The following is a 13,321-nucleotide window of genomic DNA, read 5'->3' as shown; positions in this document are numbered from 1 at the left end:
TGCTGAGATGTTCTGGTTGATTACTACTGTAGGTAGTTTCGATGGAAGCTGGTTTCCAACACAGGTTTTTTGCCACGGACTAAAAAAATAAATAACTACAACTTTTTTTCTCACATTTCTGAGTTTATATCTCACAATCCAGACTCGCAATTTTAAAAAGAAAAGTTAGAATTTTGAGATAATGTTAGAATTGCAAAATATAAAGTCAGAATCATGAGATACAAAGTCAGAATTGTGAGTTATACAGATATACAAAATTGCAATTTTGTAAGATAAGTCAGAATTATGAAATAAAAAGTCGCAATTACCTTTTTTTTCAACTAAGAGTTGTGAGATATAAGCTTAGAATTGTTAGATAGAAACTCAGAATTGTGAGAAAAATTTCAAAATTGCAAGATATTGTGAGATATAATCTTGGAACTGTGAGAAAATGTATAATTGTGAGATATAAACTTGGCTAGTGTGTCTACACACAGCAGCGCTGCACTCAGGGCGACCCGAGTTCGAATCCCATCTCGTGGCCCTTTGCCAATCCCACTCAACTCTCTCTCCACCCAATGCTTTCCTGTCTGCTCTATACTCTCCTGTCTGAATACAGGTATATATAAAAAAACATAAATAAATCTAAAAAAAAATAAAATAAAACCATTAGCAAAATATAAACTCAGAAATTACTCGGAATTACAAGAGAAAAGTCATAATTTCGAAATATAACTGAAAAAATTGAGAATTAGCTTTTTTTCTTCTCAGAATTGTGAGAAACAAAGTTTCAATGACGTTTTTTATTCCATGGCAGAAACCCATTTTTTTAGGTTTCTTACTGATCTACTGTTATATTCTTGCATATAGAAATTGCTCTGTAAATTCATTCAGTGTTTGTCTATAGGAAATTTGCAGGATATTAAAAAAAAAGAAAAAAATTGCTTTGAAAAGTAAATGGTAATAGTGATGCTTGTCTTACTACACACTGCATACATGATTTATAATAAGAATATAAGTTTGCACCGTATTTTATCAACATTTCATTGACGTGTTTATTTAAAGGAAGAAATGTAAGTAGGCGGATTGTTTGGACAGCAACCTGAAATGTAGCTTCCTGCTCAGCGCTGATATAAAACAGGATTGTGATCCTAAGCTGCCCTGTAGCTGTTGGCACACTGTTACCTTTTCAGAAACCATCAAAGTTAATCTGCAAGCTATTGGCGAGCGGCTCTGATGTGTAACCGCCACCAGCACTGACCTAAAAACTGTATTTTGCAGACTTTGCCATTTTGTAGCACAGTGTGAAAAGTGAAGGCTGTAATAATTCATACTGACACAAGCAACAAAGCATTATTTCTGTTGTGTATTGTCTTACGGTTATCAGCCTCATACTGAAGACATTCACAGCTCGAACACTTCTTACTTAATATCTCAAGGAGATGCAGGCTGTCAGCAGTTACCAGATAAGATGGATTAAAGGAAAACACAGCACTGTTATTTAACCCTGCTGAGCACAACAGCCACGGCCACCTTTTCAGCAGCTTTGGTTTTAGAAGTATTTGTCCTAGTTGAAATAACACTTGGACTAAGACTTGTGGCCTCTACAGAAGCATATATCATCACTTAACAGCCTCAGGGCTCGTGGTAGGTCTGCCTCCAAAGGTTTATACGCTATATCACCAAAATCTTTCTCTGTGGAGAAAATAAATGGGATTTTTACTTCAGAAACCCAGCAGTTTTCTTTCTCTCACTGGAAAACATTGTGAATATTTGTCTAATTGGAAACAAGCTAAAGTAAACAAATGGGTTTTATTGTGACTAACTGTACAAATGTTTCATTAAGTTCTTTTTGGTGCTTAATGAAACTCATTGGGAATAAAATTAACAATAGGATATTTTTGTCTCATTTTCTGTACTGTAGGAGGTTGAAGAATTGCTGCGCAGTTTTCTACAGTCGCAGGGAGAGATTATCATGGAGTCTCTGATGAAGGAAGTTTGTCTCACAGAGGATCTCTTGAACCAGAAGTCTCAACTAGTACAAAGACACCTTACAAATCAACCGGTTTTACCTGGAAAGAGCTGTGTGGCGACTCCCACAAAATCAAAGAAGAAGAGAAATTGAAATACAGTTGTATAAAATGTCTATTTTGAGATATTTGTGAAAATTAAAGATTGATACCTGCTCTGTATGTATGTGTTGTGTGTAGAGTTCACATCAAAACTAGAGCTAATACGGTTGATTTCTACAAAAGCAGTTCACTCGTGTTGACCAAATGGAGTGCTACATTAGGAAATTCACACCTACATCCCAAGAAGTTCCTAAAGATTTGCAGTGATCACAGAAACTAGCAGCAGCTCTGGATTTATTGACTGCATTTCATTAAGCATATGAACATTTTGGCAGTGAGGTTTCACTACTTTTAAAACTGTTTCTGCAATTTCATCTGACCAAAATCAAGCCAAGGTTGTAGAGATTGCATCAAATGAAGGAGACACAGTGATTCTCAAATGATAAAAAATTTATTCAATAATCTTGCTGGCATTACATTAATAACTAAACCAAACATCAAAGATACAGAAATATATATTGTGGAGTTACATATGTCAAGTCTTTATAATTAGATCAAATGTTCCCTCAACTACAAAAAACAAAACAAAAACTAATCCAGCTACACGAGGTTATTAGGTTATTTTAATAAAACCAAAAGAGGCTAATAATGCCTTTCAGGAATAGCACCATATTTCTACCAGTTCTCACCATTAACTAGTTGTAATAATATTAATAACAAATAATATAATAATATATAATAAATAAAATAATAAATATTTTAAAATGTATTTTATTTCTGTGATGTATAAGTGAATTTTCAGCATCGTTACTCCAGTCTTCACTGTCCCAATAAAATTAATTTCTGTCAAGATTAAAAAAATCTTTCTCACCCCAAACATTTAAACAGAAGTATAAATTATTCTAGCAGAAAAAATGACCTATAGTTCAGAATTTAGTAAATTCACTGATAAAAAACTAAATTAGTTTAAACTGATTGCTACAGAAAAGGAAGATTCCACAAAACAAATTTAGGATTAAATAATATATAATCAGGAAGGTTATTAAGACGATTGAGGAGAATAAGGATATAAATGAACCTTGTAAATTTTTGGTTTACTTCACCAGGAAAAGTGTGCAAATATGTGCTACATATGGAAAAATAAAGAAAATATTTGACCTTCATTAATCTCAGTGCATTACATAGTATACTGCAGAGCCCAATTACCATCCGTTCCATTAGGTCCCAGACACCTTAGCTAAACTCAGACATATGATGGCAGATGGTGTTCAGTTGGCTCGAAGCATTCTGAAGTTTGAGCCAGTGAAGTTGAGCATCGTCTGAACCAGCTCTGGCAAACCATAGTTGTGTTTCCAGCCCCAGTCACTGCGGGCATTGCTGTCATCAAAGACTATTGGCCAGCTGTCAGCTACAAGAAATCACACAGAAACTATTTGGAATGATAAAAAAAAATAAAAAAAAAATAAAATAAAATAAAATAATATATTATATATATATTATTTTTTTTTTCTTTTTTTGCATTGCATTGCATTGCATTGCATTGCATATCCACCAAAGATTATGCAATGCATGATCAGAATACATTGCAATGGAGTGCAATACATCATTTTCTCACCAGTGGATCCTCTGCAGTGAATGGGTGCCGTCAGAATGAGAGTCCAAACAGCTGATAAAAACATCACAATAATCCACACCACTCCAGTCCATCAATTAAGGTCTTGTGGAATGAAAAGCTGCATGTTTGAATTTAAAACAAATTAGACATTTTAAAATTTAAACCATTGTTTCTGGTTAAAGTGTGAGTCCATAATCCATAATAACGTTTCCTCCAGTGAGAAAGTTCATCCACTGTTGTCCTCTCACATCAAAATCCACCAACATATTTGTTTAGAGCTATTTTAGACTGTTTTATCTTTTAAAAATGCTTGATCTCTGCATTTCTCCCCTGATTCAGACCATATGACTTTTTCACTAAAAGCAATATTATGGATTACAGACTTACTGTATATTTTAGCTGAAAGCAATGGTTTGAAGTTAAAATGCCTCAATGATTGCTTTGTTTCTTATAAACATGCAGCTTTTCACTTCACAAGACATTAACTGATGGACTGGAGTGCTGTGGATTATTGTGATGTTTTTATCAGACTCTCATTCTGACGGCACCCATTCAGAGTGTCTGTAATGCTACATTTCTCCAAACCTGATGAAGAAACAAACTCATCTACATCTTGGATGGCCGATGACTGATGTGTTAGACTCTCACCAATGGCTTGTCGAACTGGGTCAGTCTCGTAGGTGACCTGCAGGTCTGGCAGGTGCCTCCTGATTTCTTGTACCAGCTCCTCTGGAGTGAAGCTCATGGCGCTGATGTTGTACGTTCGCATGGACAGCGCCTCAGCAGGAGCTTCCAGAACCTCCAGTGTGGCTCTCAGACAATCATCAATGAACATCATGGGGAGTCTCGTGTCCGGCCTCAGATTGCACACAAAGTTACCCGTTTTCACAGCATCGTGGAAGATCTGAACAGCATAGTCTGATAAAAGAGACATAAAAAAATGGAAGCAAAAGTTTACACAGATGCTTTAACACAGATATTGAAGTATTATTTACTATTATAGAAGTTATTAATATTTTGTATTAGCTTTTATCTTCATATTTTTTAGTTTTCATTTTAGTTGAAGTGTTAGTCATTTTAGTTTGTGCTTCAATTGTGTCATTTTATTAGTTTTTTACTATTTTTATTTCTATTTATTTTTATTACAGTTAGTTTTCTTGAAAGTTTTTTGAGTTTGGGTTTTTCATCGAATATTTGCGAATTTATTTCAGCTTTATGTAAATTTTTTATATTCTTATTTTACAATAACAACACATGAAAATAATTTATCATTTTGATTTACATTTTTTATTTTTCATCTAATATTTCTATTTTATTTCAGCTTTATTTTACTTTTAGTTTACAATAACAACACATGACTACATTTCTGGTTTCAATTTTTTTTTAAATGTTTTTCATCTAATATTTCTATTTTATTTCAGCTTTATTTTACTTTGGAATACTTTTAACAACACATGGCTACATTTCTGTTTTCTTTCATGTTTTTTATGTTTTTCATCTATTATTTCTATTTTATTTCAGCTTTTATTTAATTTTCAGATTTTAAGTTTACATTTTTCAACCTTTTTTTTACATTTTAAGCTTCATTTAAATTTTTAATACTTTACAATAACACAGCAACATTTTCTAATTTTTCAAGTTTAAGTGTTTCATCTAATATTTTTTAGCTTTATTTTAATTTGAATAGCTTTAAGTTTCTAAAAAACACAAGGCAACATTTTTAGTTTTCTAGTATTTCTATTTTATTTCAGCTTTATTTACTTAATTTAAAAGTTTAAGTTTACAGTAAGAACAAGGCCACATTCTCTAATTTAAGTTTGAATTTAAAAAATATATATATTCAAGTTGTTTTTCATCTAATATATTTAATTTTCTTCCAGCTTACCTGTAGTTCCTCCACCGGGTTGAGAGTCTGCAGAAATTATTCCTGGGTATCTGAGACAGCGGAAGTCAAGACCATACCTGTGATGGTAATACTGTAATAATACACAATACAGAAATGTAAAGACTTGAATAATGCATCACAAAGCTGATGCTCTGTGATAAAGAAAAACACAACTAGAAACATTAATATGCATTAAGACCTCATGAAACAGTTTTAAGTACAGTATTTGTACATGTATTTCCTACTGCCTACAGGTACATATCAGGCTTGAACTTTCTTTTTTTTTTTTTTTTTTTTTAATATAATGCTCAAATTAAAGTCCCAACAAAGGCTCAGGATTTGCAGGTGTTCTCTCAAAAGCATGCTGACCTCTCCCATTAGCTCAGCGTGAACCTTGGACACTCCGTAAATGGTTCGTGGGCGCTGGATGCACAGATCCGGGGTTGGGTTACGAGGGGACATGGGGCCAAAGGCTCCAATAGTGCTGGGGATGAAGAGACGGAGCCCATGTTCTACTGCGACATCAAGAACATTGTGCAACCCTAAAAATGAGAAAACAAGAAAAGAAACATCAGTGTACCTTACCACTGAAAAGAGACTGAAGATGACTGGCCTCGGTGACTAACCAGTGATGTTAACATCACGGGCGAGGGACACATTGGCCTCTCCGACTGCACTCAGTAGGGCGCTGTAGTGTATCAACCAGGAGATGCGGTTGTTTACAACAATCTCACGCAAGTTCTTGTAGTCCAAAATGTCCGAATATATAAATGGACCTGAGGTGAAAATTTAAGAGTCCACAATTAAAAATAAATAATATGCATATAAATGATTAACATTTATATTTTGTGTGTATATATAAATAGTATATAAAAATTCTAAAAATAAAATACATTCAAATTTAAAATATAGATCAGTATATATTCTATAACTGTAATTTTAAACTAATCTACATAGTTTCATGTACATACAACATTTTTGGAGAAGAATTACGACTAAAATGTCACACCACAAGTGAATAGAACAACTAATCATTTGTTTAAGCAAATGACAAAAATAAATATAAATGATTACAAATGTAAAATAATGAAATAAAGATTTTAAAACAGGCATATAAATATTTGTATTTATTAAAAGCATTTTTATTTATTTTTGCTCATTTTATAATATATTTTAAATATGAAATATTAATTTACATATGCATAGATTAGTATATATTAAAAATAAAATCTATTTAAATTCAAAGTGCAGATCAGTTTATATTTATGAACTCATACATGTGCATATATCACATTTGTAGAATAATTGTGACTAAAATGTGCATTAACTGACACTTACATTTTCAATAAATGTTGGTACATGAAGTCATTTACAATTAAGTGCCAAAAAAAAAAATTAAATACTGAAAGAGATATATCATTATTTTTTTTTTAATTTTATCGAAATATTCACATTTACAGAGACCTATATTAGTAAATATTCTAAAAATAAAATATATTTCAATTCAAAATATAGATCAACATATACTATTAATAAATTATACATGTGCATACACCACTTTTGGAGAAGAAATGTGAAATGTTTCAGTTTCTAGGATGCTGCCCACTGTGTGAATATACTGACACTCACCGCTTTGGTAAACATGAGCTGGAGGTTTCCTGATATCAGACAGAATTACATTATATTTTCCAAACTGTTTCCTGTAAAAAAAAAAAAAGAGAAATAAACAAGATTTTTTTTCTGGAATGTCATGCATAAAAATGCCTTACAGCCTGACAGATATTACTGTGACAACCCTAGATTCTGTAGTCAGCAAACAAACGGTTGCTGCACTTTTTTAGTCAATCAGAAACAGCCCCTGCCTGTCTGCCTTTCACATGGTGACACCTCGTTGGTTAAAATGTCATGGGGGCGGGGTCTTCAGTGTGAAGTTCTAAAATCATCTGAAAGCACTTCAGTCTCACCTGAGCAGTTTGGTGAGCCCTACTCCCAGCTGACCCAGACCTCCTAAAATAAAAACAGACAGAAAATATGATTAAATCTCATCATCAGTGATGTGTTGCCATGGAGACTACGTTTCATGCTTCAGAATGTGGTAACCAGGGAAACATGGCATCTAAAGGTTTATATAACATCCATTTAGGCCTCAAAGCATCATAAAAAAAGACAATCTTTATAAACAGGATTACAAAATAAATGGTGCATCACAAAAGCAATCACTTGTCTCCTGCTCTCGTACCGGTAATGAGAACTCTGGGATGATCAGATTCAGAAAAGGACACAGAGTGAAAACTGGCATCCGATGCGACTTGGCGCGGAGAGAAACTGACACGACGAGATAAAACAGCGAGAGACTGAAAGCCACAGACGGGTGCCAGACCTCTCACAGCTCTCACACAGGACATCTTCTACTACTGTCAACACAAAGGGATAAATAAAGATCATCATCCACCTTATTTTTAACCTAAGAGCGGCGGTGCTGTTTTTAAGTTTAAATGTGCGCTGCTTCCGGGTTCATTCACTTCCAGTTATTTCAGCTGTACAATAACAGTCCATTATGCTGCTTGATATTGCAAACTGGTGTGTTTTATAATGACTTTAACTCATTATCATAATCATTAACACACTGGTCTGTAGCACAGATGCTTTTGTCATTTGCTGCACTTTGTTATTCCTCTATATTAGCGGCTAATGAATCTGGAGTCTCAGACATGCAGAAAATAGCAAACTTCTACATGACAAAATAAGGCAGATACACAGAAATGCACATTCAACAATTTTGTGTCGGGAAAGTAGGCTAATGATCTATAACAATGTATTATGTTTTTTTGTCTATTTGTTAATGAGAGATTTGTGGACACAATAATATTTATGGATTTGTGAAGTAAAAATTACAGTATAGTGAAAATATTAAGTTAGACTCTGGTATAACAGGCCAGAATTGACACAGAATGGACCCTGAGTGTCAATTTACTATTTTTAAATGTACTTATTTAAACTACTTATTACAGTTAATGGAGCTATTATTCAATATTTTAATGAATTAGATATAAGTCTCAGAAATCTTCCCTTTTCATTATAGGACAACTGAGTGAAATCAATCAGTTTACTGCCACATCTTAAATTAAAATATGAGCAATTAACTAAATATTCATATGCCTGTAAATCATAGAATAATTTACCTTTCAAGTGAATCTCTTTTACTGGGACTCTGCTTAGTCCGTAATCAGTTATTCAACTAAATTGTTAAAATACAATTTAAATAGAAGAGCCGATTCAGTATTTGACACCTTAATGGATTTAAATATGAATATACAGATTAATATTAATAGAACCTAAAGTAATGGGTAAGATGACCTCTTTAAACAAGTTTACATTTTGTGTAATGACAACTAAATTACTAAATATTTCTGTTTAGTATAGCACATTGGCTGATGCATCATCATCATCCTGCACATGCTAAATTTATATCTTACTTCTAAAACAAGTTATAATGTGGCCTCCATATAAGACATTAAGCTAAAATCTCTTAGTTTGAACAAAAATCAAGTCCTAGGGCATTAATGTGCCTCCTCTGAAGAAACACCCCGCTGCTGCCACCTTCTGTTCAAGGCTATAACACTTTAATAAAACCAAAAGACCACGGTACTGTACTGTATACACTCCTTTTAGTTTATAACTACCACAGCACGTAGATTAAACTGAACGTCTCAGCATTTATAAAGTCACCATTACTTACTTTCTAGTCTGATCTGAATCTGAAACAACTTGTTTAAAAGACACATTAAACTGAACTGAGCTGCATGAAGGTCAACGGTGACTCTCTTGGTCACAGCAGCGTGATTGTTAGTGGCTGGCTGTCAAGCAAGATCCTCACCTTTGAAATGATTTAAATCCCCGGACAGATTCTTCTTTTCTTTTCTTCACTTCACAATTATTATTAATTGTACTAAGTGTAGTGCTTGTCCTTACACTGCTACATTAACGCAGTGTGAAGTAAACGCTCCTCGTTACACGCTCATTTATTTAGCCATCAACAGCAGTACAAACAGCCTTTGTTGTAACAACACGCAGTCGGTGATGATTTCACTTTTAGACAGGGGCGGTTCTAGGGTGAGTGGAGATCCGGGGCTTAGCCCAGAAAAATCCATGTATGTGACTTTTTATTTTATTTATCAGAAAGATTTACCTTGTTTAAAATATACAAAAACAATTAAAAAAAAGTAAAACATTTTATTTCAAGTTTATCCCTTGTATCCTGACACATATGCTGATGTTGTGTCTCTATCTCACTTTTTTTGTCTCTGTCTCTCAGTTTTCTTTTCTTTTCCAATTAAGCCTGACTGGCTACACTCGTCCTGGTAGAACAGGGGATAAGAAGCAAACATTAAGCAGTGCACTGACATACTCCTATTCTACAAAGATATATACGGGTCAAAGGACTTTATCTCTGGTTGTTATGCATTACAGTAAACAGATTCAAGTTAGTCAGTCTAGCAGATAAACCTTACCCTCTACTGAAGTTTGTGCATCATTCCTCTGCTGTGGTTGCCTCATGAAGTTTTGTCCTATAACGTTGCTGTTGCCTGCTTTCCTCTTTCCTCAATTGTTTTTCTTCTTTTCATCATAACAGCTCTCCTTTTGGGCTCTCCTTGCCTCTCTCCACTCCTTTCTCTTCTTCTATCCACACCTTTCATCTTCTCATTTAATCTAATGTCTTCATTCCTCTTCTTTGTTTCATTTGTTTTTAATGTCCTCCCTTTCTTTTCTCCATACATCTTGTCCACTCATTTCTCATTTTTCCTCCTCCACTCTCTCACCCACTATTTTTTCCTCCTATACCCTTTACACTATTCTCCTCTAAAGTGTGCCCACTTCTCTACTTTGCGTATTTGCCTTTTTCATTTGCTTTGAATTTTCTTTTTGTTATAATGCTTTACAGTAAAATTGTGTTTGTTAACATTAGTTATTGTAATAGTTAACATTTTACATTAATTAATATGTCCATATGGTCTGAAAATTATAAATTCTTTGTAATGAACAATTGTATTTTGATAAAAAAAAAGATTTACAAATATGAATGAATGCAATAAAAAAACAATTCTTAGTTTATTGGTAATGAAGTAACTAATGATAACAAATAAAACTTTACTGTAAAGTGGTTTTATGTGCCTCCCTCCATCCCGTTTCGGTCTGAACATGGTTCTTTATTGCGTTGAGTGTATCGTCTTGATTTCATTAAGCCACTGCCTTAATGAGTGAGTCGGTCAGTCATTTAATCAATGGATTCGTTCGAAACAGATGATTCATTCCGGAAAAAAAGTAAGCAACTGTTTTTATGAATGGGTCAATGAATCATTTACTCACGCAAATTTTTTTTTTGAAGAATTTTGAATTATCCATTTTAATTTTCAAATAAATTGATCTAGTAAAATACTACACGCCAACAAACCGCCTGGCTCCAAAGATCTCATTTCATTGGCTGGATCGTACAGACGCTCATCGATGGTGGCCAGTTTACATGTCAGTCAGAAGCACTAGACTCAGTGGGCGGTTTTTGTCGGGGGTGTGAATGACAACGCGTAAAATTGACAGACACGAGATATTTATTTATTTATTTATTTTAATTAAATTGTAATATAAATTACTTTATTGGGCATTAAAACTCATTGATGGCATGGTGGTAATAAAAACATTCGGGGCTCCAGCCCCCTTAGCCCACCCCTAACGCCGCCCCTGCTTTTAGTTACTCCATATATCTCTTCTGACTCGGAATCTGTTACAGTGTGTCAGTCCGGCGGCGGCGGCGGGAACATCAAAGGCTCCGGATACACGCGCTGTTACAATGAAACATTCCTGCAGAATATCACGTCATTCATTCAGAATTATGCTATAAAGTGCTGACAACATAGATAAGAGAATACTGATTTACTCACCGCCCAAATGTCTAGAATAAAAGCGGAAAGAAACAGGTAAAAGACCTGTGTGCTCTTACTTATGCAACTGCACAGAAGTTGCAGAGGATCAGGTGTAAATGTCTTTGACAGGACTGACCATCAGTTCTTCTTTGACCATCAGTATTGCATCAGCTACAGGTCTCCTATAGGGAGCGTGAGCCGCTGTCTGCTGTGATTGGTCAGTCAACCCGAGACACGCCCACTTTACATTGTATACAATGATTACATTCGTAAATTAGCTTCGTTTTGTTATTATAGTGGCCTCAAAACTTTTAAAGACAGACTCAAATGTAATTTAATATAACATTTAAATAAAATAAAAAAATCAAAGGAAGTGACCTTTATTTTACAGAAAGATGGCACAAAATACTTTTCATTGCTTCGATATTATCTGTATTCATAATTTATTATATTTAGTTCATAAGTTCCATAATTTAAACAACATATATTGTCAGATCAAAAATAAAAATAATAATAAAAAATAAATATGAATGGGTTTTCTTTTTCTTGCTACTTTATAAATAGCTTGGGTCTTTATTTCAGCTCTATTTGTATGATGAATATGTGACATTTTATTTCTTACTCAAATGACAGAGATGATTTTTCCCTGCCACCTACACAGACCTTTAAAAATAATCTGGTAATGGACTTGACCTGTATATATATATATATATACTTGAATTCAGCATTATAATGTAAGCCAGAGCAATAATGAACACAAATAATCTCCTTTATGAATGACTGATGATAGTATTTTAGCCTCTCCTCAGACAGAAGATTCAGAGAGGTTATTGTGCTCAGACCATTTATTTAGTCTAAGTGAATCAATTCCATGTCTTCCACAAGGAGCCAGTGGAAATTTCCTCTGTTTGTCTTGTTATTAACTAACAAGAGTACTACAGAATCTGAACATCTATTCTCATTAAAGGGTTCATTTATATAAAGTGTTGAACTCAGTGAACCCTTGAACGTGGACTGTGTGTCACCGTGATGTGCTGGAAGACTTGTAAGGCTTGTTTCTAAAGGACTTTTCCCACACCTGCAATCAGGCTTGTGAGAATTTTCATTTACCACATTCTTCGTTTTTTCCCCACTCACTTGCAAAAGAGTAACATATTTGAAACAAAAACAATACCAAATATGAACAAATATGTTACACTGATTATAATAATATAATAATATATTTATTTATATAAAAAAATTATATTAAATAAGAGAAAATGATGCATATTAATGAACATTACCTTGTGAATTTTAAAAGTGAAAACAATGCTATTTTAATATAAAAAACTATTAAAAAAACCTAAAAAAAAATAAAATAAAATAATAATAGCAACCCAAAAAAGAACAGAAAAAAGCTGAACAATTTGTAATAAAAATATTAGATTATTAAACTATATATATATATATATATATATATATATATATATATATATATATATATATATATATATAATATTTAACTATTATTTAAATAATATTTTTATGAAATGATATATTTAACAAAGAATTATATTTATTTTAAATTAGGAGAAAAATACTAATTAAATATATTTACCACATATGTACCGTTAATATCAGCACAGAACTGCAGACGCCAGAAGAATAAATGAGTAGGGTATCGAATCCACCCATTTAAGGAGTGGATTCCAGATGCTCCACATACTAAAACAGAAAACAAAATGTCCAGCAGGGAGGTGGACTGGAGGCGGATCAGGGGGAGGGACGGGTTGAGAGGACCATGTGGCAGAACATGAGGAACTGAAATCCTCCAGGGCTGAGCATGCAGAGCTGAAAACCTCCAGGGCATAGC

At 33.5% G+C, this 13,321-nt stretch overlaps 2 protein-coding genes across 3 annotated transcripts in view; one reads left to right on the top strand and one right to left on the bottom strand.

Moving 5' to 3' along the window:
- The window catches only part of cb17h8orf74 (chromosome B17 C8orf74 homolog), a 5,701-nt gene extending 3,530 nt beyond the window's left edge, over positions 1–2,171 (top strand). The window contains exon 4 of the mRNA XM_042743187.1: positions 1,904–2,171. Coding sequence (XP_042599121.1) covers positions 1,904–2,104 — 201 coding nt within the window. The 3' untranslated portion in view covers positions 2,105–2,171. The remainder of the gene's footprint in view (positions 1–1,903) is intronic.
- Positions 2,172–2,275: 104 nt separating this feature from the next.
- On the bottom strand, positions 2,276–11,676 carry LOC109107472 (L-threonine 3-dehydrogenase, mitochondrial-like). 2 transcript variants are annotated; one of them, XM_042743186.1, is made up of 9 exons: positions 11,488–11,676; positions 7,791–7,965; positions 7,516–7,558; positions 7,181–7,251; positions 6,178–6,327; positions 5,921–6,093; positions 5,552–5,642; positions 4,315–4,584; positions 2,276–3,459 (listed from the first exon to the last, which is right to left on the bottom strand). In XM_042743186.1, exons 2-9 carry the CDS (start codon positions 7,954–7,956, stop codon positions 3,320–3,322), a joined length of 1,104 nt encoding a protein of 367 aa, XP_042599120.1. In that variant the 5' UTR covers positions 7,957–7,965; positions 11,488–11,676; the 3' UTR covers positions 2,276–3,319. The 2 variants fall into 2 exon arrangements, with proteins under 2 accessions (XP_042599120.1, XP_042599119.1); XM_042743185.1 differs by lacking the exon at positions 11,488–11,676 and adding an exon at positions 9,429–9,641.
- Between the last annotated feature and the right edge of the window lie 1,645 nt (positions 11,677–13,321).

The sequence above is a fragment of the Cyprinus carpio genome, chromosome B17 (genome assembly GCF_018340385.1).
Source record: "Cyprinus carpio isolate SPL01 chromosome B17, ASM1834038v1, whole genome shotgun sequence".
Classification (NCBI taxonomy): Eukaryota; Metazoa; Chordata; class Actinopteri; order Cypriniformes; family Cyprinidae; genus Cyprinus; species Cyprinus carpio.
This window is presented reverse-complemented; position numbering and strand designations above follow the sequence as displayed.